The following is a 23,437-nucleotide window of genomic DNA, read 5'->3' as shown; positions in this document are numbered from 1 at the left end:
GAAGACAGGTCGTGCTAGGTGCTAGTCTCAGACAGTTTCTGCACTGCTGCTCTTGCACAATATCAGCCATTCCACTCTTTCTGTGGCTGCGGACATACAGTGTTATCAGAGAGAAGCTTTCACCCCTGGCTAATAAGGCACCCTGAGTAAAAGAAGATTGCCTGATCAGCTCATATTTACAGCAGCTGTGGGAAGGCTGGGAAGCATATAAGGGCCTTCTGTGTTGATACTGACCATTCAAGTCATGATACAATCATAACCCCTTTGTCTCTAGAACAATGTCCATTAACAGCAGCAGAAGTATGTGGAGAGAATGCAGGAAAGCCATCTCAGCTGCCCAAGTTGGAGCTATTCCAATGCAACAGCAGTTTGAAGTGACTCGGTTGGTAGACTGGACTCCCATCTGTTGCCATGTGGTGCTTTCAGGATCTTCAGAGGTGCTGTGGCAAATGAATTCTCCTGCTACTTTGTACCACGCTTGGATTTTTATGCAGGATGGGGCTGCTTAACAGGGCAAGAGTCTTCTTCCATCATCCCCTGTAGCTTCTGAGCATGGGCCTCAGAACATGGTCTACTGCTTCTACCGGAGCTACTCACAGCCTGAGGCTGGAAGCCCAAAGAGCCACGCAGAAGCTGCTCTTTCAAGCAGAAAATAGAATATTTCATTGCCTCAGTAGACAGCAACAGGGTTGCACAAGAGACTCACATCTCTTTGTGGAAGAGGAAGAAAAAGCTGCTGCTGTGCTTACTGGAGCTAAATCTGAAGCCTGAAAAAACAGGCTGCTGAAGGGAAGCAGATTTAACTCCAGCTGAGACAAGCAAAGGAACCCATCAGGGGCCAGATAAGAATCGTTTAAATGACTTCCTATGTAAGCAGTCTGTGAGATGACAAAGGGGAAACGGGGAAGTGTTAATGCTTTTGTCAGGAAAGTCAGAACTAGACTATTTCTGTGGGGGTAAACAGCCTGCAGACCGACACAAATCTTTCTTTTCTGTGAGAGGTAACACTTACATCAAGCACAGGGTATGCACTGAAGAGAACAGACATGGAGAATCTGGCTGCAATTTCTGCTTCCTGATGTGTGCAGTTTTCTTCTGCTAAGTTATGGGGAAAATTAATTTAATTATATACTGAGATGAGTCAGACACTAATGCATGCTACTCGGGAAGTACCCTGTATTCTGTTTTTTCCCTTTATATCAGCTTATTTGTGTATTTTAGGATTTCTTAGCAAATGAATCAACTATAAAATATCTGGTACTTTAAAATGTCCAGTGAACAGGATCAGACTGTAAAATTATGAAACCGGAAAAATATAATAATCCTTAGTTCACTGTTTGTTATTTATGAGAATCTAAATGTAAAAGAAGAGTGAAGACATCACAAAGAGAAAATGTCTTTATAATATAAAACTTAGAGGATCAAACAAAAATAAGCATACTTCAAATGCAGACAGGTGTTCTGTAATGACAGAAAGGACTGCTACTACACATCCTTTTGCTGTAAAAACACTACAGAATAGATACCTATAGTTAAAAGGGTGAATTAACAATGCAGATAATTTTTACCCTTATTTTCATGATATCCGGTTTGAAACTAAAAATTGCATCACTGTAATGGGTTGGTCCCAGCTGGCAGCCAAGCACCCACACAGCCAGACTCTCACTGCCCCTATGCCACAGTGGGATGAGGGCAAAAAATAGGAAGAACAGAGGCAAAAAAGCTTGTGGTCAAGACAAACCCAGGGAGATTACTTACCAACAACTGTCATGGGCAAAGAGCCTCAAATTGTGGAATTTAATGCAATTCATTGCCAATTAGCATAAATATTTAATTATTGATTCAGGTACACGGGAAAAATGAAGGGACAGACACCCACCCCCTATTTAAAATACCTATCCTCCCTTTCCAGGGCTCAGCTTCACTCCTAGGTTCATCTGCACCCCAGGCCCCTCTTCTCCCCCATTCTCAGGCTTCACTCCAGACACCTCTCTTCCCCTCTTGCCATTGCTGCAGGTTACACCCAGTCTTTACAGTGAGGCAATGCGCAGCACAGGTCAGGGTTCATGTGTAGCAGTTTCTCTCTGCTGTTCCTTCTTTCTCACTTTCCCCTGTGCTCTAGTGTGGGCCCTTTACAGGCTGCAGTCTATCTGGGGAAGCACCTGCTCTGGTGTTGGTTTATCCATGGGCTGTAGTCCTTTCAAGGGGCACACTGGTTCCAGCACGGGTGCTTACTCCATGGGCCACGGTCCCTTTGGGGAGTGCCTGCTCTGCCACAGTGTACTTCCTGGTCCTCTGACCTTGCTCTTCTCTCTGTTTGTCACTCTTCTGTTCCCTTCTCCTCTCTGGCATTTTCTGCCCCTTCTTAAATATGTTTTCACAGAGGTGCCACCAACTTGGTTGATGGGCTTAGCTGTGCGCTGCAGTGGGCCTGTTGCAGAGCCAGTGGAACTAGCTGTGGCCAGCAAAGGGCAGCCCCTCACCTGTTCTCACATAGGCCACCCTTGCAGCTCCCCTGCTAACAGTCTTGTAATTTATACCCAGTACAATTACACAGATGCTGCTTGCATAAACTGACATGGTCTCCTCTAAACATGCGATTGTCAGAAGCCGTTTTCATGGCTCATGATAGCTGACCAGCTCTTGATCATGTGTCTAAGCTGGAACAACAATAGGTTGGTGCTGATGCTTTCTAAGAGCCTTATTTTATGAGCCTATTGACACACTAAGTCACGGTAGCTGCATCTACAATAAAAGCAAACAATTGCATAAATTCATGTTTCAAAATAATGGGCTTTTTACAGAATTTTTATTATTAAAAGCTATACTAAAATATTAAAAACAGCTCCTATGAAGAAAAAACAGAACACAGGATATTTCCTGAGTAGCCACTGTGGGCTTTGGTGACCTTCCAAGTTCAAAACCCACTCCAGCTACTATCTCCACTGTTCCTCCCAACACCAACACCCAGCACTGTAACTGGGAAGAACCAGTCACTACATATAAAAGCATGCCATGTGAACAGAAATTGTGATTATGATGTGGTCCCAAGGTATGCAAAGGGAAAAAGGACTGGATTGTTTCATAAATGCCTTTTTCTACTCCCCCTGCCTTCATCTACCCTCATAGCAAAGTGCCACAAACTGCTAAAGGGGAAGGGGCAAATTGTTGAGAGCAGGAAAGAGTGGAGAAATAAGGTAGAAATATGATGAAAGTATCATATACAAGAAGCAGAAAACAGACATGGCTAATAAACAGAAGACAAAGTAGGGTATCATTTTAAGAATGAGCACTGATAACAATGAAACACTTACTCCTTCAGCTGCTTAGTTAGCTTGACAACCTGCGAGGCCAATGACATACATGTCTCCACAACTACTAAGTAGCGGGAACACATGGTGTGCCCATGTCGCTCAGCGCTTTGTGAGGGTTTCTCTCCCACATGGTTTTGCATGGTGACATTTGCTCCATACTCAACCAATGTCTGTAAAAACAAAAAAGGAAACATTGACACCCATAAGTATAAGTCTCTGCTGTGACTTCCGGTCATCCACAAGAACAGCTGGATTCAAAGCACTCCTGAATTAAATGCTTGGAACTGTTGATCTAAGCCAATAATTTTTAAAAATCAGTCACTGCGAAGTCCGTATGCAGCCTGAACCCAAACCACATACTGCTAAAATCTATCACTCAGGTGCAAGGATAACACAGAAGACTGAGCTGTGGTTCAGAAGAGCCATAAAAAGACTATATTCTTCCTTCCTCTCCCCTTGCTGCTCTACTCCATTAATTTGTTTTCTGTCCATTTGTTTGTACAGCAAGCATGACTTGTAGTATTCATACAGTGAGTGGGACCACCAAATGAAAAGAGAACTTACATTTAGGCACCTATTGATTCCCTCCTGAGCCACAGTAATAAAATCATTCATATGCACCTCTCTATGTATTATTGAACATGCACATGGTAGTCCTAAAAAAGAAGACACAGGCAAGTGCAATTCAAAGGACATCTGTGCTAGATGACATCAGGGTCCAGGGTAGCACGAACACATTGCCTACCAGGTTATAGAGGGTTGTGATGGGCTGTAATGGCTTACCAGGTCTGCTATCTGCTGCTCTTGGGATCTCTGCAAGGCATTGCAATATACCCTTAGAATCTCACTTTACAACTGCCTTTGCTACAGTGTTTGCTGTCTCCTTTTGTGGTTGACCACAGCAGAATCCCTCAGTTTAAAACGCTCAATGCAGCAGTCTCAATGCCCAGATTCCTTAGCCAAGCGATGTCTGGATATGAAAGGTATGGCAGATAATTTCCAACAGCTTTTTTAGGTCAGACACACACAAATCTGTTTTTGCAGAAGAAAATCTGTACAATGACTTTTTCAATCTGGTTGGTTTGTGGTGTTTGGTTTTTTTAATGCTGAAAGAAGTCTCATTGATTTGCCCTTGCTTGGTTACCCTCTATTTTAGTTTAAAGAGGTACTCAAATATGTGTCAGCTTTTAAACTTCTAAGAAAAACAATGGCTTATACTCGGATGTATACCCCTGTGCTACTCACAGTACTAGCGGAGAATCCTAGCGTGTTGCTGGAGAACTGTCCAGGTTGTGAGTATGACATTTGAATTATGTCTGGGACTTGAATTCAGGGCGTTGTAAGGGCAAAATAAGTTTTGTCAGGCTGACTTCAGGACATCCAATAACTGAAGCAAGAATTGAGACCAAACCTTCACCCTTTCTGAGCTGTTTGTGAAAATCAGTGTTATGCACTATTTGCTTTACTGGAAAGCCTAGGATAGGACCTAAATATTCTCAGCAATGTTCAGACACACAAAGTTCATAGCACTTTGGAAAAAATTCTGAACAAAATCATAATGCATCCAAAACCTACAGCATCATTAACATTACACATACACATACACATTCAGAAGTGGAGTTGTGTGACTGAGCTCTTGGCTGACTTATCCAAGCAGAGCTGGTAAGCCACAGAGGACTGGAGTGGCCTTGCTGACTAAGAACTGCAGGCACAGAATCCTCTACATCAGCTGACAGCAAAGAGGAATGGTGGTCTTGTCTGGTCTGCTAAATATATATCTGGAAAGGAAACTTACTAACAGTCTTGCACTGCATCTCATATCAATAAATTTGGTTTAATTTGCTAATAAAAAAAAATAAAGGAGGAGAGTTATGACCCTGCAGAAAGCAATCTTATAGTCCGGAACATGATAGGGGTCTCACTTGCTCATAAACACAGTGGATAAGATGGCCAAGGAATCACTGACAGCCTTTGACGCTCCATCTTTTGTACTGTTGCTTATACTCTCCCTGCTTCCTTTATTGCTTCTTTCTTTTTACCACATTATTCACTGTGCATTGTTTTAAAGTAGACTACAAGCTCACTGGGTGGAGGGCTTATTTTGTTTCACAGCACAACAAAACATGAACTACACTTAAGACTGTGAGGTGTTAATGAAATGACATTACTGCCATTGTATATTTTTGTTGTTATTAGATATTTTCATAATTTATTTCGCATGGCTTCACAAAACACTTGTTGATTTGTATATTTATCTACAACAGAATAATCCTGATAATTCTAAGCCATTTAATTAAGGTTCATTCTTCACAGGGAAAGCAGAGCTATTCTCTTTTTCGTTTAGTTTTATCCATTAAATCAGCCTGCAGATGTCACCACTCTGTTCAAAATCATCTACTCATTTATCCTTCAAATGCATTGTACACCTTAGTGAGGCTCTGCTGAGCTAGAAACCCTAAGCACGCCCCCTATCACAATGGTGCTCCCCACTGGTAAATGATTAACATTTCTTCTTCTTCTTTCCAACTATCACAGCAATCTAGCATGGATGTGATGACTTGTTTATTTTATTCTCATAAGAGTTTGTACGGGGTCCATTCCTGACATTTTCAAAAGACTGACATGTCCTATCAATGAGAAAAGGCAGAGATGGTCATGTCCTCCAAATTTATTTGACGGTGTTCTTTTCAAGTCTATTCCTTCAGCTCAGTGTCACCTGTTTTACACTTTTTGTTGTGTGAGACTTTCAAACTGGCTTTGATGAGCTATGTCTTCTCTGTGTCCAGGTATATAAATAGACAACAATAACAACAACAACAACAACAACAACAATAATAATAATAATAATAAGCAGCAGCAGCAGCAGCAGCTATGCATCTGTAGATTCAATGTAACAGTGTGCACAGATATATTTAGGTCTCTGATGAGGTTAGCTAATGAGAATTGACTAGCTATATTTCTTTTAGGGTTGAATCAATAGAAATCTTCTGTATTTGCAGTGGCCTAAGAGATTCTGTGGATCAGTTCATGTGTGGTAACAGGATTAACATGTTTACTGACACATATCTGATCCTTAGACTCTGAGAATTACTGCTCCTTCTTAGACATGTTTTCCTCCTCTACTTGATCACATTGATTTCTATTTCTTACCTTTCTGCCATGTGGTTATTTATTCTTTTATCTGTTCTTCTCCAAGGACTAATCTGTCTCTCAAATTCCTTTCTGCAGTCTCCTGGAATAATTTTATTATTATATCTTCTCCAAACAGCTTTCACTCAAAGTGCTGACAACACCAAATATTGAAATGTACTCCTGTGACTAATGGTTCTCGTAATTTTGATGGACAAAGAGCACATCTGCAATTCAGTGCAAAGTTGTGACGGTTCACCTAGCTATCCAGTTCAACCCTACAGCTTTTTTGGTATGTCTGCATTGAACACTGGTACTGTAGACAGGTGTCCCAAGTGGTTTATTCAGATCTGGCTCCCAAAAGTACTGTAGTGTGGAAGCCTTCTCAGCAGGACAAATTACCCATTTCAGCAGCTCTATACAACAGATACGTATTGCTTTCAGTGGCCAAGCTGATTCATTGAGAATTAGTTAGAAATCACCATCATGTTTCATTATTTAGCACAGACACATCCAAAGTTTACTAGTCTGGAAAGGATGGTTTACTCAAGATGGAAATCCTTCAAGACAGAAGAAACTTATCTGTTAGACTTCCTCTCAGCTGGAGAGCTACAAATTTTCATTGGAAAAAGAAACAGAAGGAAAATATCAGAACAGTAAGAAGGATATGCATATCCACACTGGCTGCCCTTTTCTAAAATAAAAACATACACATTAGCAGCTGCTTATGTATAAACAATATAATAATGCTTTCTTCTTGCTCTACAACAGTTACTTCAGTCTAACAATAGCATAATTGAGAATAAAATTAAAAACCCAGAGCTTGTCAGTATTTCAGTCTAAGCCCTACTGGTTTACATTTCTTCCTTCTAGTATATTTTAATGTATCAATAATTATTCCCACCTGTAAGATCTCCTATATTTACTTTAATGGTTGTTGTCATTCAAGTTTGATGTAAAGAGGTTTCTGATATAGCTATCATTCTACCTGTATGCATCCTAGATAGCCGTGTTGAGCAGCTATGTGAACAGCTGTATTTCCATCCTGGTCAACTTCATCCAGTGAAATCCCTTGTTCTTGCATAAACTGAAGAAGCCACAGAAGGATTTTCTCCTAGGGAAAGGGGAAAAGAGATGTCACAAAAGATAAGAAATAATGAAAAGCTAGGTGTACTAGAGGAATACTGGTACTTTCACCTGTTACTAAAACTGTCCAATAATTCCTTGTTTTCAGTCTCTTAATTTTGTAGTACTTAGTGTACCACGGGCCCTCCTCTGTTATGTTTTGTTTTGTTTTCCCCAAGGAAATAAGGTGAAATACTTTATTTGTTTTATAAAAAAAGTAACAGGAAAAAATATAAGTACTGTAACACATTCTGAGAAATTATACATTAAAAAGTATGTATGTATGTATGTTGGAAAGGAGAGCTGAAGCAGAAAAGCCTACATGTCAATCTGAAAATCAGCTTGTCAAATTTGGTGAAACCTCACAAGCCTCTCTGGAAAATTAAAACAGGTGTATGTGCAGATCACAGAGCTGAGCAGTTAGATTCTTCAAATCTATCATCACGCCCCAGCTCTGGCCTGTTGGGCAAGAGGAGAAGCAACACAATTAAAACCTGGAAATCTCTCTGTCCTGAGCTCTCAGTGTATTGACTAATGGACCAGTGCGTTTGGAAGGATGGGGAGACCTGGACAGCAAAACTTGCAAGTGAAAGTCTGGAAGCCAAAACTGAGGTGCCAACTTAACTGTTATTAAAATTGGTTTTTGTGTGTAGATGCAGGTGTAATACACATTTATATGGGCATTCTTTTCTAACAATGGAGAGTTTATATATGTATAGTAAGATTATTTTTTTTCTTATTTTCCCCAGCAGGTTTATTTGGAAAAATCTTCTTCGGTCTAGGACCCTTCCATGCCTCTCCAGATTAATTTTCACTGTGCCCGGCTGAATGTGATACATGTTGAAAATCTAGAATAAATCTATAGATTACATTAAAAAGTGAGGTCCATTAAAGTACAGCTGTCTACAACTGTACTCTCGGTTTCTGCATCTGAATAGCTGAAAGGAATAAATTACTTTCTAGCTTAAAACCTTTTTATTTAAACATGATTTTTTTGTTATCTTCCTTTGATATCTAGCCTGTGTTGTATTGGCTAAGAGCTCTAGTTCAAAAGAGCTTTGCAGATTCTAGTGTTGGTGAGGCACAAACTTAACCTGCAGCACTTCAGTAGCTTCAGTGATACATAAATACATAATTGCCCACAGTTACATATGTGGGTCTGTATAAAGTGGGCCTAGATAAAACAGTACTGAAAGCCTGTCTAGGACTCTGAGTGAGCAGTAATCAGTAGGAAAAAGAAAGAATAAAAATGAGAAAAGGAAATTCTCCCTAGGAACCTTGGATATAAACTTCTTTTTAAAGGTACCCCTGAAATTTTAACGTCAAGGAAAAGGAGATGGGTCCTCAGACACTTTTAGGTCTCTTCCAAATGATTCTGCCCATTCAAGAACCTGGATCTCTGCCTGCTACTTCAGAAGGATAGTCTGTGTGGAACTTACCTTCTTCATACTTCCACTTTAACAGCAGTTTTGTTTTTATTACAGGGTGAAGTGATATGTATTTTTACTTCTCCTTGGCTGAATGCCTGATAAAGCTGGCAGCCAGCATGGAGATATGACTTCAGATCGCATATCCCTTTTAAAATACTTTTGAGCAATTTCTCGAGATGCCTGTGGAGTTAGACAGCAGTGAAGAAGGATTACACTACTCCTATGAATTGCCCTTATGCTTTAATAATTAAAAGAAAAATATTTTAGCAAAACTCCTCTGCAGAATTGGAAGATAATTATAGCTTTGAAATCATATATTTCTTTGGAACATAATAGGCACCAGAATGTTAAGCATGTTCTGTAATTTTAGGATCACAATCAGTGTGGAGCAAATTATGCTTTCTAGTCATTTGTCTCATCATCAGGGAAATCAAGTGCCTGGATGGCTATATGCAATCATCTGTACTTAGGACAGTCTGCGCATCAACAGATCACGGGCACAAAGTCAGAGGCCTACTCAAACAGTTTCTGTTTCTCTCAAGTGACTATGTTTTTTAGAAAATGTATCCTTGGGGGAAAAAAAAAGAAAAAGAAAAAGAGGAAACCAACAAAAAAAAAAGAAACCAACTATTTTCTTCACTTGCATCTAGGGAAAATGAAAACATATTTCACAATATATCATATATTACTTTAGTAACAGATTTTTATTTGGAAGAAAAGTATTCTTAGGAATAGGTGTATGGACATCAACTCAGTTTACTCAGACAAAACAAAGGATAATGATAAAATTCAGTAGGTCAAGATGATGAAAAATAATCACATATCTCTTACATTACAGGAACGGACAAATACTGACAAATAGTTCAGGATATCAGATAATTTTAAGACCTAAAATGGTCCTACGTTGTAGCAGTGCTTAATATACCTCTGACATATTCCAGACCTACAATAATTCAAACCTCCCTATAAAAAGATTCTGGAAAATGCCACAATACGTAATTTCTGTTTTGGGACAGGCTGCAGACTTTGGCTCCATCAGCTGGCTTTTGGAGCAGAAAGAACAACTAACAAAGACGTTAGACGGGTTAGCATGGTGAAGAGTACTGACTCTACACCTAATCCTAGCCCCATCACTCAGCATTAATTAAAAAAGCTGCCCTTCCCAGTATCCCTTCATAGTAGAGGAGTAGGAGTAAGAGAAAGCAGCACATTATCCTTGCAAAATAACATTAGACAGGGAGGCAAACAATCCTGAGGTGAAAAAAAAGGTATGCTGTTAAGCACTTGTGTATCTCGAAGTCACACACTCCTCCCCACTGTGCTCTCCAGCAGTACACCACTGCCAGGTGGTACACAGAACCCCTTCCAGGTCCTCCATCATGCTGTAGCTCTCGTTTCCTGAAGTCCCCCAAGACTCTGGAGCTCAGGGGCAGCAGATCCTTGGCATTCCCCACCCTCTGGCTCTACCTGTGCAATCCATGCTACCACAGCATCTGTGGTGGAAAGAAATGACAGCCCTGTGGAGCTCGTTGTCAGGACATACTATGTGCACCTAGGACTGCACTACTGTCTCCTTCCTGTCACATGGTGGCTGTGCCAGAGATGCCTGGTACACAATCTGCTATGCATCCATGACTTATTCCTGGCATGGAGAGGCCTGCCAGCAAACATGGTTGCTCCTTGCATGATCCCATGCTTAAAGAAGCTTTTGCTAAGGAAGTATGTTGACCAGGCTACAAGTTCACTTTAAACTCTTCTCCTCTTCCATTAGATGAATTTATGTGGTCCCTCTCTCACTGGAAAAATAGAATATTGTTGAGATGTCTTTGGGATCAGGCCATGATTGTGATTTGATGACCTTTAACATAGGAGTTTTGCTACAAGCTCTCTTTTGCTGCCCATTTGAAATTATGGAAGAAAAATATGGTGCACATGTCTAATGCCTGGGGAAACAATGGATGGACTGATTCTTTTAGAAAATGATTCAATAACAGGTCTTCCCTGTAAAAATATTACTCTTGCAATTCTGCCAAGACCAGTGTTTACATGGATTATCTCTCTCGTGTAAGTAATGGCAAAATAAATTAAAGCTTCGAGCATAGCGCCAACTACGCATTTGAATTTCTCAAAGTTTTTTTCTTTTTAACACAGTTGGGTAAGATAGTCTGGCACCTCTTCAGCCTCAACATTCCCTCATGTTTGCAAGATGTTTATGGATTATAAAAAAAAGATAATTGACATTACATGTGAGCTTTTTTTGGCATTCAGCTAAGAAAATTTGGCAGCAATTTATATATAATTTTTAAATTTCATGGGTGGCTGACTGTAGCTGGTGTTTCTTAACTGGTAGAGCTGCTGTCCTGCTCTGAAAAGAATCTAGATAAAGTGTGCCAGATCTTTTCCTGGCAGTAGACAGCATAGCTCGCTGAAAAAAACCCAAAGCTTCACTGGGTTTAGTTTGCGTAACTATCTTTAGAGACCAGGACAAAATAAGGCTAATCAATTGAAGATATGAATGCAAGTTCACATAAGACTTCCTCTTCCAACCTTTTTCTTCCCAGTAGCAAACACGCCTTTCTCAAATCCAGTTCTGGTTTGGCTCCCAACCTCCCTATATTCAGTGCTAGGTTTACAGACCAAACTTGCTACAGAAAGCAGGACACAACCAATCAGTACATCCAGCAGGGTCCTAACCTGCACCTGTAACATCTGCATAGTAGGTGAGTGGAAAAATAGCAAAGGAGGTCTTGCACAGCATGGAAACAAGGGTGTCTGTGTGCCCATGGGAGCAGCAGGAGAAAGGGTAGATTTCCAGCTCCACAGCCTTCCAAACCTCCCCCCTCCAGTAAAATCATGCTTCGACAGGATCAGTTAACAGCAGAAATATGCCACAATAACCGTACGGCATTGAACGTAGGACAGCCACACTTCTACAGGAAAGAAAAAGATAGTTTTCTTAGTGGTTACATTTTGCTTGTTCTCTCTTAACAAGTAGTAGAAAAAAAGCATTAGCACAAAAAGAGTGGGTATTCTTAACTTGTCCTTAATGTCTATTGAAGAAACTGTGTGATAAAGTGGCCCATCTGCCAAAGAGATTAGAGAAGAATAACCAATCGCTATTCCTTGCGTAGTAGGTCCTGGAGAAGGTCATTTTAAGAGGGGTTATTGCAAGGTCTACTTAGGAAAAAACAGACTTTGTGGGAAGAGAATGTGGTGCGATTAAGTGGTGTATGTTTCCCCAGACATTAGCAAAGCACTTAAATGCTGTACTTCTGTGGTTTCTCATCATTAGATTTATAGATAAGTTAGGTGTGGAACAGGATGGATTTACAACATATTTTTATATGTAATTCTCAATATTACTGGCTAGAACTAGACAGATGATATTCAAGTTTCACCACACTTCACTGCCAATATACTGAATTCCTGAATTGTCATAATTTGCCAATTTTTTTCTCTCCTGGAAAAAGAATGTGAACTATCTCAAATTTTTTTGATGATTATTTGATGTGTCCTAGCAGTCCTTTAGGGTTCATAACACCTGATCTCCCTTGATGTTCTTGGGATTGATAGGCTGGCCTAATATGCCAGCTAATCTCCCAACCATTACTTAAAGCTTAAAAAAACCCAACAACTTAAGGAAAATACTGAAAAAATATACGGATTAAGTGGGAAAATATTTTGCTATCTTTGAACTACTAAGAACACCAGTAATTAAAAGCCACAAAATTATAAACATGGTTTAAGTTGAAATTCTTGTATAAGCATGTAAGTAATCTATTTGAAAAAGTAAATGACAGTCATACCTGGCCATAGCAACCTGCATAATGAATAAGGCTTGGGTGGTCTTTTGAGCAACTTAACTCTGCAATAGCTTCTGTTTCACTCACCATCCATCGAACACACTCCAGCTGACCGTTCTAAATAAAACAAAAAAAAATTTACATTCCACCTGTTTCAGTTCTAAACACATCTACTAAATAGGGAAAAGCTTATCAGGATTACTAAGATGTTACAGAATTCATTTGTTTGAAAATGCGTTCTTTTATCTGCTCTCTTGCTGTCCTAGATCAATTATAGTTTGGCTATTGACTGTAGCAAAAGTGGCAATATGGAAGTGGCAGGCAGTCCAATGGTATTACAACAACCTGGTCCCTACTCTCAGATTGTTCAGAGCAAAACCATAGTTCTGTTTCCATCACTTGTACAGCAAGGCTCGATGACTAAATGAGATCATTTGCTGAAGCAGGGTGAACAGTCTCCCTACTAACTCAAGTCTTTACCGATCACTTCCTAATGCAGGCTTCCTAAATTATTCTCACCTATGTAGTATCTAAACACCTAATCCCCATGGATTAGGACCTATCTGTAACAGATCCTGCACAAACACAAAAAAGGAGATGGTTCTTTTCTTCAACACCTTTTACAGCTTAGTCTCAAGACTGCCAGCCCGCTATGCACACTCCCAGCAGTTTGTAATTTACTTTGAAGTGGGATGTAGATGCTGTGGAAATAGATGAACATTTTCTTCAGAGCACGCTGGTAGTCCAGAGTAAAAGCAAGAGTTTTTGGCAGCCTCTCTTGCTGCAACCCTTTTTCAGCAATGGTACCTCGGTAAATGCAGTTTGGCATGACCTACATTCCAGCCCACTCTTCCTTTTTCAACTCTCATGATCATAAAGGCTATTACATTCTTTACAGCTGAAAAAAGTATTTCAATTGCTCAATCAAAACCTCACAGAGGTCAATTATATAAAATAAATAGCTGTATGCATAAAATGGAAAAATATATAATGAGAAGACATATCCATTTCAAGTTTCAGTTTTATTTTTATAAGAACGCAATAAATATGACCCCATTCAAAATTATATGGGAGAAAGAAAAATTGGAATAGAATTAATTTGATATTTGTCTTATTCCTTCTATATGTAATGTATGTATATAAACACGTAAATGCACATCATTTGACTTTACTTTCCTCTATTTCTCTCAATTTCAGTAAAACAATGAAACTATTTGTATTTTTCTTATTATGCTAGAAGAATCCTCCTCATCATATTCAGGTTCAAATATTAATAAGCATGACTAAGTCACACTTCTTAATTTTGTTGTCATTTGTATTACAACTAAGTAAAATATTTTTGTATCTTTAAAATTGAGGTAAAGTATTAATAAAATTAAGTACTTGCTAAAGAAGACAATTTTGCTGATGTGGAAAGGGTTTCTCCACAGTTAATTAAAATAAACTATCAATATGAAAGTGTGACTGGCCATAACGTATCACTCGATTTTCACTTTTTAACTCATAGCTCAAGGTCAGAAAGAGGCCTTAAATCAAAAGAATTATTTTTAATTAATACATTCCTTACTGGGAAATGTTACACAACATCAGTAAATTGTTAAAATTCCCTTCCATCAAAATTTATATTCCTGCTTACAAGCTCGCTTTCCTTCTGATAGTCATAATTCTTGTGGAACATAGGTGCATGCCCCACATGGTATACCATTATGGGAGTTACAATGGTATAAAGTAAGAGCAAGAATAATAGTCTGTTCTACCAGTGTGCAAAACCACTTTGGGAGTAATGATCAAGAGCTAAAAAGTTTAGTTATGCCAGATTACTTCAAGGCTCTCACAAAACTTTGCAATGAACCAGGACATGTCCAGCCATGCAGGTCATCATTAGAAACACTTGGGCCTGAGTCACCCTCACTTACATGAAGAGCTCCATCACATTTACATGCTTTTCTGTGAAAGCCAAAGCATGCTCAAGTATCTTAGAAACTAAAGGAACTATTAAAAAAGCCAAACTTTCTGCAGAAAAAGAAAAAAAGTTTGATTGCCTTATAAACACATTATATACCTAGGTAGAAAAAAACAAGAAAGAAAATAATTTCCAACTAAAATTCTAATACTTTAAAGTGGCAGACCATAACTATTCAGTTTGGACATGGGCCAAGGTTATAACAGCATTTCATTAGTACAACCAAATATCAGTCTAATTTTATATTCATACAGTTTGTTCCAGAAAAAGAAATAAAAAACGACTCTGAAACCTGCACAAGGGCCCGAGGTCACTGCAATGATGTCTCAAAGATGCAAACCTGCAGGATGGAATCTATCAGGTCCTCTGTCAGTTTCTGAAGTTTCCCCCAGAAGCAAATAACAAGAAAACCCCAGGAGAAACAGAAACTATTGTATTATATTTCACCCTTTTCCTTGTTTCTTCTTAATCTGCTTAGTGGCTGAAAGGAATCTCACTTTCTAAAGAAGCAGAATCAGTATGGTTAAATTATCAGCCTTCTTGTGAACAACTATGTTTTATTTTAGTCCAGCAGCACTAACAATTTTCACATCTTCCTACACAACAGGTTGTTGTGTAACATGTACATTTTAACTTTGATGCAATTGCTCTAGACAGCCAAGAAGTTTCACTGCCAGATGTGGTTCAGAGGTTTTTTATGCTTTGTAAACATGTACCCACACTCGTCTTACAAGATTATACCTGTATTTGTAAAAAGCCAAAAAACTATTATTCTCTCTAAAGAAACAACTGAGTCTGAGTTAAATGAAAGTTCCTTAAAATAACAAATTTTTGAGCCAGTTAACTGATTTAAAAATGTATTGACAACTGTGTATAAAATGTCAGTGTTATAGAGCTGACATTGTATCCTGCATAGTAATCCATTTTTATTTGCTCATGTGGTACCAGCCGACAGTTCTTTTTTTGCTCTCACTTAACAAAATGCTTGAAAAATAGCATCCTGCTGAATGTATTACTTACTGCCATCACAGAAAGAAACTGAATAACCTTTACATCACAGGACAGTAGAGACAGAGAGTACGTTACCTTTATGGCTAATCCAGCTGGAGTTAGCTGCTCAGCGTTTCGTTCATTCAAACAGTCTTCACCCATCAAAGAAGTGAGATGCTGCAGGCATTCTGCATGTCCCTTTGATGCTGCTACATGTAACAGATTGTTGTCACACTCATCATGGATTTTATCCAGATTATCTGCTGCTAAATGTGGCTGTTAAAAAAAACATTAGGTTAGTTACAACTAAGGATAAAAAGATATACAGAACATTAAACCTCACAGTCCAAGACACAAGGCAAATACAAAGATGTTTCCCCATAGGCATGTTCTTTTATAACTCAAAACCAGCAGCCTGCCACTTCACTATACAGAACCTGGCTGCTGCTACCAAAAGGATAGATGAAGGATGCTCACTGGTTTGATTCACTGTGTAGTTTCTCTCCTCATGCAATTGTCACACAACAGTGCAAGATCTTGAGGAACTTTAAATCTTTGTACTACTTTGATCAATCTTCTCTTTTTTTTTTTTTTTTTGGTTTTTGTTTTTGTGTCATTATATTGATGAGTAATTGTACAGAAAACATCCATGACTCCTAAAAAAAGTTTCTGATTAATTTTGCTCATCACAAAAGTGGCAGCTCATGTTTAGCATGATCTAAAATAAGACTTTTATTTGATAGCTTGTTTCCATGAAAAAAAAATGTTGGGATATTTACCTAAAGTAATACACAACCATGACCTAATACATTATTTCTGCCTGAATCTTATTTTGAGACAAAACAATTGGATTGAGAAGCTCCAGAAGGAAAACAGAAGGAAGACAGTTAAGGAGTAGGAGTAGCAATGGTAAGTTCCTTGCGTTATGCAGACTTGCCAGAGTACTTTCGATGAGTCTACTTCATTCAGAGGTTTCAACCTGTTTGGAAAAAATATGCATAGTCTTTCCATCTACCTACCTACGGTAACCTCCTTCCCCCCCAACTCCCCACCCCCCCACACACCCCCACAGACCCCTTTCCTATTTCAGGGTGAATTTACTTTGCTTTTATTTCTTACTGGGCAACTTAATATTCTCTTCTGCCTCTGTCTAGTCTTTGTATATCTATCTGCCTTTGTTCTTCCTGCTCTGGTAATATGTGTCTTTATGCTTGAGCTAGACTGGTAAACAGAGAAGTTAAACAAAAATCTAACAAAACCAGTTCTTATACATACACTGTGCCTCCACCAGCTGTTCTGAGTGGAGAACATTTGCTCTGCATCATTATGTTAACTTGCATCTAGTTACTTTGGAAACCATCCTTGACAGTGTCTGATCACAGTGCTAGAATTTACCAAAGAAAACTTCATATGGGTCAGAGGCCAATGAGGCTTTAGAGAAAGCTCCTGCCTGAGAATGCTGCTGTAACAAGACAGCATAAACACTCCTGAATAATAATCAGAATACAACAGAAGCCTCTCTGTTCCCATCATCAGCCTCTAAATAACAACTGAGGTAAAAGAGCAATAATTGAACAAAGCAACCCACAAATGTGAAAGGCAAAACTCAGTTAAGATTTAAATTTTATATTTAAGTGATCTCAACAGTTAAAACACCTGCCTTCTGAACAATTTCAGTGTACTACTTAAACTAGTAATCTTGGCCAAATTTACATAAAACTAGTATCTTGATTTTGCTATGTATTTGACTTAAAGATTAAGTAAAACATTCCATTTGGAAGCCCATATGCTCAATTTCTAAGGAGCGTACAAGATAAAAAGGGCACCAGTTCAAAACAAGCACTTCATCAGCTTTGCTGGCTTAGTAAACCACATTACAGATCGCCTTTATTCTATGTGTTTTATGAAGAAGATTATACTTACTAGTAAAGATATTTGGCCTTCCTTTACAATGTTTAAGATGCTCTTGATTTTTTTCACCTCTTCACTCCTCTCTTCGTGCCCCCCTGCACTGCCCCAGTTCATACTCAGCTCCTCTAGCTGCTTGCTTTCTGCCACCGCCGACTGCAGGTGGAAAGTCCTCAGGTGGCAGCTGGGCATAGTCTTCTCTGTTTTGTGAGCATGAGGATCAACGAATGTCCTGCTGAGGAAGCCCTTGCCTTGGGCTTCAGATTCATGGACCGAGCTACACTTAACTAAAGGCTGGGAAAGCTCTAATTCTTCTGTTAAGTGTTTGTGCTGATCAAGGACAATGGGCTGTGTTTTTCTGAGCTGAGAGCCTTTCACAGGAGACAGCACACAGAACTGTGTCCCGCCAGCAGGCGAGCTCTCTGTGTTCCCTGCTGAGCAGGTCTTGCCACTAAGACCATTCACTGCTGAACAAACACCCAAAATTTTTTTCTCAGGAGCTACCTTTGTAAACGGAACAAGCTGCTGGCTTGATTTAATATAAGGCACATCCAAAATTTCATCCATATCCAGGTCATAGTGCTCCAGCTCCCCAAGCAGAACAGCAGGCTCGATGTTTTTGCTTTTAAGGCTCTCTCCTTCTCCTGGACTCTGGTCATCATTTGGAGGTGCAGACTGAGAATCACTGCCTTTCTGGTATTCTCCCTTCTGGTTCTTCCGGTCATCACTTTCGTTGTTCTCAGAGCTTTCTGGCTGGTGCTTTAATGGGGAAACCCTCTTCACTGGTCTGAATTTATTGCACACATCTGCAATTCCTGTTGGTTTCTGTGCATTTCCGATAAGAGTTGAGACTCCACAGTTCCAGCTGCTGCTGGAAACTACAGAAACAGAGGAATGTGATTTAGAAGTGATTACTACCAGACTTGTGACATGATACAGAATGCTTTACTATAGCTAGATATAGATATACCTGGCCAAACACCAGAAACAAGAATTACATGGCCACATGCCACATTCACATCTAAGCACCTTTAATGGCACCCCTACCAAAACCGCTGAAGAATTTGACACTCCAGAAAAGAAACTTTCTTCAAACAGGACACACATTGTAATCAACTACAAATAAAGTAGTTTTAATCAAGTAATGGACATCAATAAGAGCCTAGTGGCATTTACAGTTGTTCTGTCCAACTATGCTAGTTTGCACTCTACTTTTTTTTAATTGTGTGAAGATGCTTCATACGAGTAGGATGATTTTCTGGAAGGCTAACAAAAGGGTTAGTCAAAACTTTTTAGTGGGTTTGTTTTAACAACAGTAACAACAATTTAATTTTTAAGGCCTGTTACCTCTGGGAGATGTATTTTTCACACAAGAACTGGAAATCAATATGAACAGTGACTGAGAGGTGGGACTGTTCAACCTGGAGAAGAGAAGGGTCAGGGGGAATCTCGTCCTTGCCTAAAATTATATGATGGGAAGCAACGGAGATGAGGAAGTGAAGCTCTTCTCCATGATGTCCACTGACAGGACAAGAGGCAATGCGCACAAAGTGAAACACATTGAATTCCATCTGAACACAAGAAAATACTTTTTTTTCTGTGAGGCTGATCAAACACTGACTGGCATGCGTTGCCTAGAGACATTGTGGAGTCTCCATCTGTGGAGATACTAGAAATCTGACTGGCACAGTCCTGGTTTTAACCTGCTCTCGTCGACCCTGCTTAAGCAGGGCCATTGGACTAGATGATCTCAAGTGGTCCCTGCAAACCTAAACAATTTTGTGATTCTCTGATCTGAAAATGAAGCCTGCTTATTCAGGTGTGGTGTTTCCTTTTCCACTTCTGCTCCCTAAGTTGGGCTTCTCTGTCAAACCTTCCTTCCCTTATATACATAACCTATGTATGTATGTACATACACAGACACACACATATAGCTCTGCACCTTACAGACTATTATTTCAGTGCCCTGCAGGATATGGAGTTTGACCACTGAAGCTGACTTGCAGAGAAGAAAAGGAGCTCAAGGCACCTGAATGCTTAATCCTACCGTACCTGCACTCTTTCACAGTCCCAGCTGGTGAACTCTGGCAAAGTTTTCCTTATTTTGTTATTTTCAGTTGAGGGGCCGCTAAACTGAAACCATGAGAGCGTTTATGCAGTTTCTATGCCACTTTCAGTGTTCACTAAGAGTTAATGTATTCTGAAAGTCAATAATACTGTTTAAACAAAGCAGATTTATTATACGTGCTAAATGCATATCAGTGGGATCTAATTTGTGGCCAAAACACACAATTTGCCATGAACACCTTCCTAAGGAAACATATATACACTTTCAGTGCAACATTAATGTCTGGAATGAAAGATTAGTAAGGCTGAGTTGTTATGCATGTCTAAAAATTACCTTAACGCTTTTGGAAGCGCTTAAGAATACATTTCCGAAGAAGAAATAAAAATAATAATAATCAAAAGGCATGTAACTTAGTAGGCCGATACAAAGAATGCACTGTGCTGACTTATTTATGTATTGTATAAGATCCTAGGTTCAAAGGGCTACACTTTTATGTTGGTTTTATTTACATGTGAAATTTTTTCCAAGTGATACAGGGAAATGGATACCATATGTTTCCCAGCTGTTTTGTTCTGACAGGAACTATTAAGCACTCAGTATGGAAATGAATTCTGTCTGAGTTTTATGAAAACACTGCTTTCAACACAGGGGTCTAGACAGAGGAAAAGGCATCAACATTTTGTTTGTCGTCACTTTATTTAAGCTTACATTTATTTCGTTGCTTGGCTTTCTCCACTTTCTAACCTTAATAACATGCATTTACATAAACCACCGATGACAAAATTGTAAAATCGGACTCTGTGAAGAAGCAATGACCTTTGTTACAAATCTATCTTGCATCATTGTGAAGTAATGTATTTCTCTTTTCTCTCATTACAGCTACAGCAGAGTAAGGTATGTCCATTTTTTCACTGTTTTTCTTCCCAACATCTCTTTAGAAACACCTTTCTTCCAGAAACAACGGAACACTGAGAACAGCCAGCAATATTTTTATTGACTTTCAAACATATTCTTCACTTAACTGGGATGATGAATTTATGCTGCATTTAATAAAGGAGTAGACTATAGCATTTAACCATATAGCAGTAGGGAAGAAAGCAAGTCGGGCTGGTAGACACAATCCTTCCTTGTGCTGTTTCCTGCTCAGGTGCTGTACAGCTGCACCTGTGCATAGGCAGTTACACATAGCTAGTTTCTGCCTACACAACACTGAACCCACAGGCCAGAGCGGACCAGGGCACGGCTTGAATCTCTTCCACTCTGTTTTCAGAGGCTTGTTCCCTGAAGAAGGAAAAGCAAGTGCTGACTGTGTCCTCCAAAGCACCAGCACAGCAGGAGTTATGTGAGTAGTCTTCAACAGCTGCTCCAGGGGAAAAGCCTCTCGCTCATCTCTCCGTACTATGAACTCAGGCAGGGGCCATTAAAAGTCTGGGTCAAATAAATACTGTTTGATTCTTTTATAAACAACAGTAAAGGATGGTCTGAGTTTAAGGCAGGGGACTAGAATGTGGAGCAGCTAGCTTGATTCCAGAATCTGACAAAGAATTCTAGTATAATCTTGGACAAGCCCTATCTTTTCTGTGCACCAATATCTCATGTGTAAAAAGACAATGACAAAACTTTTTTTCCCAACTACATTGTCAAGATTATTTTGCTAATATGAGTGATTTGGATGATCCTGTTGTTGTGCTGCTGAAGTGAAAAGAGAGGAACACAAAAACTGGGAAGACTTCATCCACATCAGTAAAGAAGTGTTGTGCTGCCTGACAGACCTGAGGTGTCAAAGCATTTCCTTGGCACTAAAGGAAACACTTTCTGATGAAAACCTGCAAGGGTCAAATGTGCAAATGTAGTTCTTCAACATATATTGTGCTCTATGCTCTTCTTGAGGAAAATGCAAAATGTGAATAAAGAGGCAGGCCTGTAGGCTTATTTATAGTTTCACTTTATTTGTTATTTACTTATTTATTTATAGGTGTCTTGCAACTACGGGGGGCCAATAATCAGAAAAGGGAACAATTAGGAAACAACTTCTCTTGCATTTTAATAGCTTAACCAGAATCTATTTCAGGAACCAAAATTTACCTTGAACTTTCTAAAAAAGATCCTTATAACAAGTTTCCAATTGGAAGCATCTGTTGACATCAGAGCACGTATCTAGGGCATGGGGAGATGTGAGGGGGAGTTTTGTCTGGTATATGAGCATCTGTGGAATTATAGGGTAACTATATGAGTTTTTTTCAATCATCAGGACTACCTCATGCACAGATGAAACTTCACCCTTGTGACAGACAGTTTCTGGGATACTTAAAATCTAATGCCAAACATCAGAATACCTTTAAATTGCCCTGAGTATAATGAAAATAGAACTCTGCTTTCACTTCAGCTCTATTAAGGGGCTCGTGTGTGTGCAAGAGCTTGTCTCCCTGGCATATGGGTACAGTAACATTCTTTAAATGATGATGGCTTCATGAAGTTTACAGCACTGGTGACACAAATAGGTTGCAAAAGGCTGTATATCACACATCAGTACCATTACAAAACAAACTGAACATCCTGCAGAGCGGTATTTATAGACATTACTCTGCTAGATCTTCATGAACCCAGAATGACTCGCATTCAAAGAACACTGACTGATTGAGGAAAAGGTCAAACTCCTGTGTTTCTGTCACCATCATCACAGACTCATTTAGGTTTATGCTTTGACCAATGTTCTGTAGTCACGAATGCTGCTGTTGAACAGCTGGGACATACAACAGGCAGTGGTGCAGGCAAACAGGAAACTGGATGTAAAGATTGAATCATTTGCAGATCAGTTGGCAACTGAGTCCATGTTGCTCCACTAGGTCACTTGACACCTATGCACTGGTTTAACAGGAATGAAAAAGAGTTTCAATTCACTCCTGTTCTTCAATTCACTGGCGGCAACCAGTGATCCCCATTACTAGGCTACATCCCTAAATGAAATTCTGGAGCTTTTTTAGCTTGCTGTTTCTGTTCCTTCTCAGGATGGAGAGCAGTATCTTACAGTCAACTGCACTGAACCACTGTCCAGGAGAAAAAAAAAAAAAAAAAAGGGATGACTTTCCCTTATCCAAAGAGTTATCAGTCATCAATGCAGTTAGTGCTTCTGCCTAATGACCTGATCTGCATCCAGACTGTGCTAACTCTAAATTCTCTGTATTTCAACCTTTTTTTCCCCTGTGAACTCCGTACCTGTGCAGTCAGAAACCACCATAAAGCTGTGAATAACAGGGGAAAATACACTGCTTTGGCCCTGGAGCTGACAGTCCTGGACTATGGTAAAACCACCTGCTGATTTTATCATGCCTAATAGATCTTTCAATGGCCTATGAACCTCTGAGGTTGAATCATGGTTATTTCTTGCTGACAAAGTGGGAGCATTACGGTTGCTTCCCTAATAACTTCCCAAAGTAGCTTGGTTGCAATGTTCTTTATTGCAACATTCATTTGGAGAATTTGAGCAATATAGTGTAAGTGGAACTGCTCTGAGCACAAGGAGGTGGACAAGATGGCCTTCAGAGGTACCTTTGGACTTAAGTTATGATACGATGAAGAGGTAAGAACCCTGAAAGAATGCTGCCTGCCTGCATGTGGTAGCAAGACTGGAAACAAAGTGCAAAAAAACCCGAGAAAAAAGACAAGAGAAGACATTGTGGGCTTTTACCTTACAACCTTGTCCTCAT

The 23,437-nt window shown here is 39.5% G+C and overlaps 1 protein-coding gene across 3 annotated transcripts in view; it reads right to left on the bottom strand.

Annotated features, from left to right (window-relative positions):
* LOC119141625 (synuclein alpha interacting protein) overlaps positions 1 to 23,437 on the bottom strand; it is an 84,417-nt gene that overhangs the window by 14,357 nt on the left and 46,623 nt on the right. For all 3 annotated transcript variants that reach the window (XM_037374101.1, XM_037374100.1, XM_037374102.1), the window contains exons 4-8: positions 17,678 to 18,540; positions 15,851 to 16,030; positions 12,805 to 12,918; positions 7,432 to 7,557; positions 3,315 to 3,484 (exon numbers count right to left, since the gene is read on the bottom strand). In XM_037374101.1, coding sequence (XP_037229998.1) covers positions 3,315 to 3,484; positions 7,432 to 7,557; positions 12,805 to 12,918; positions 15,851 to 16,030; positions 17,678 to 18,540 — 1,453 coding nt within the window. The remainder of the gene's footprint in view (positions 1 to 3,314; positions 3,485 to 7,431; positions 7,558 to 12,804; positions 12,919 to 15,850; positions 16,031 to 17,677; positions 18,541 to 23,437) is intronic.

Source organism: Falco rusticolus, chromosome Z (genome assembly GCF_015220075.1).
Source record: "Falco rusticolus isolate bFalRus1 chromosome Z, bFalRus1.pri, whole genome shotgun sequence".
Lineage (NCBI taxonomy): Eukaryota > Metazoa > Chordata > Aves > Falconiformes > Falconidae > Falco > Falco rusticolus.
The sequence above is the reverse complement of the archived record's forward strand: the minus strand, read 5'-3'. Positions and strand labels throughout refer to the sequence as shown.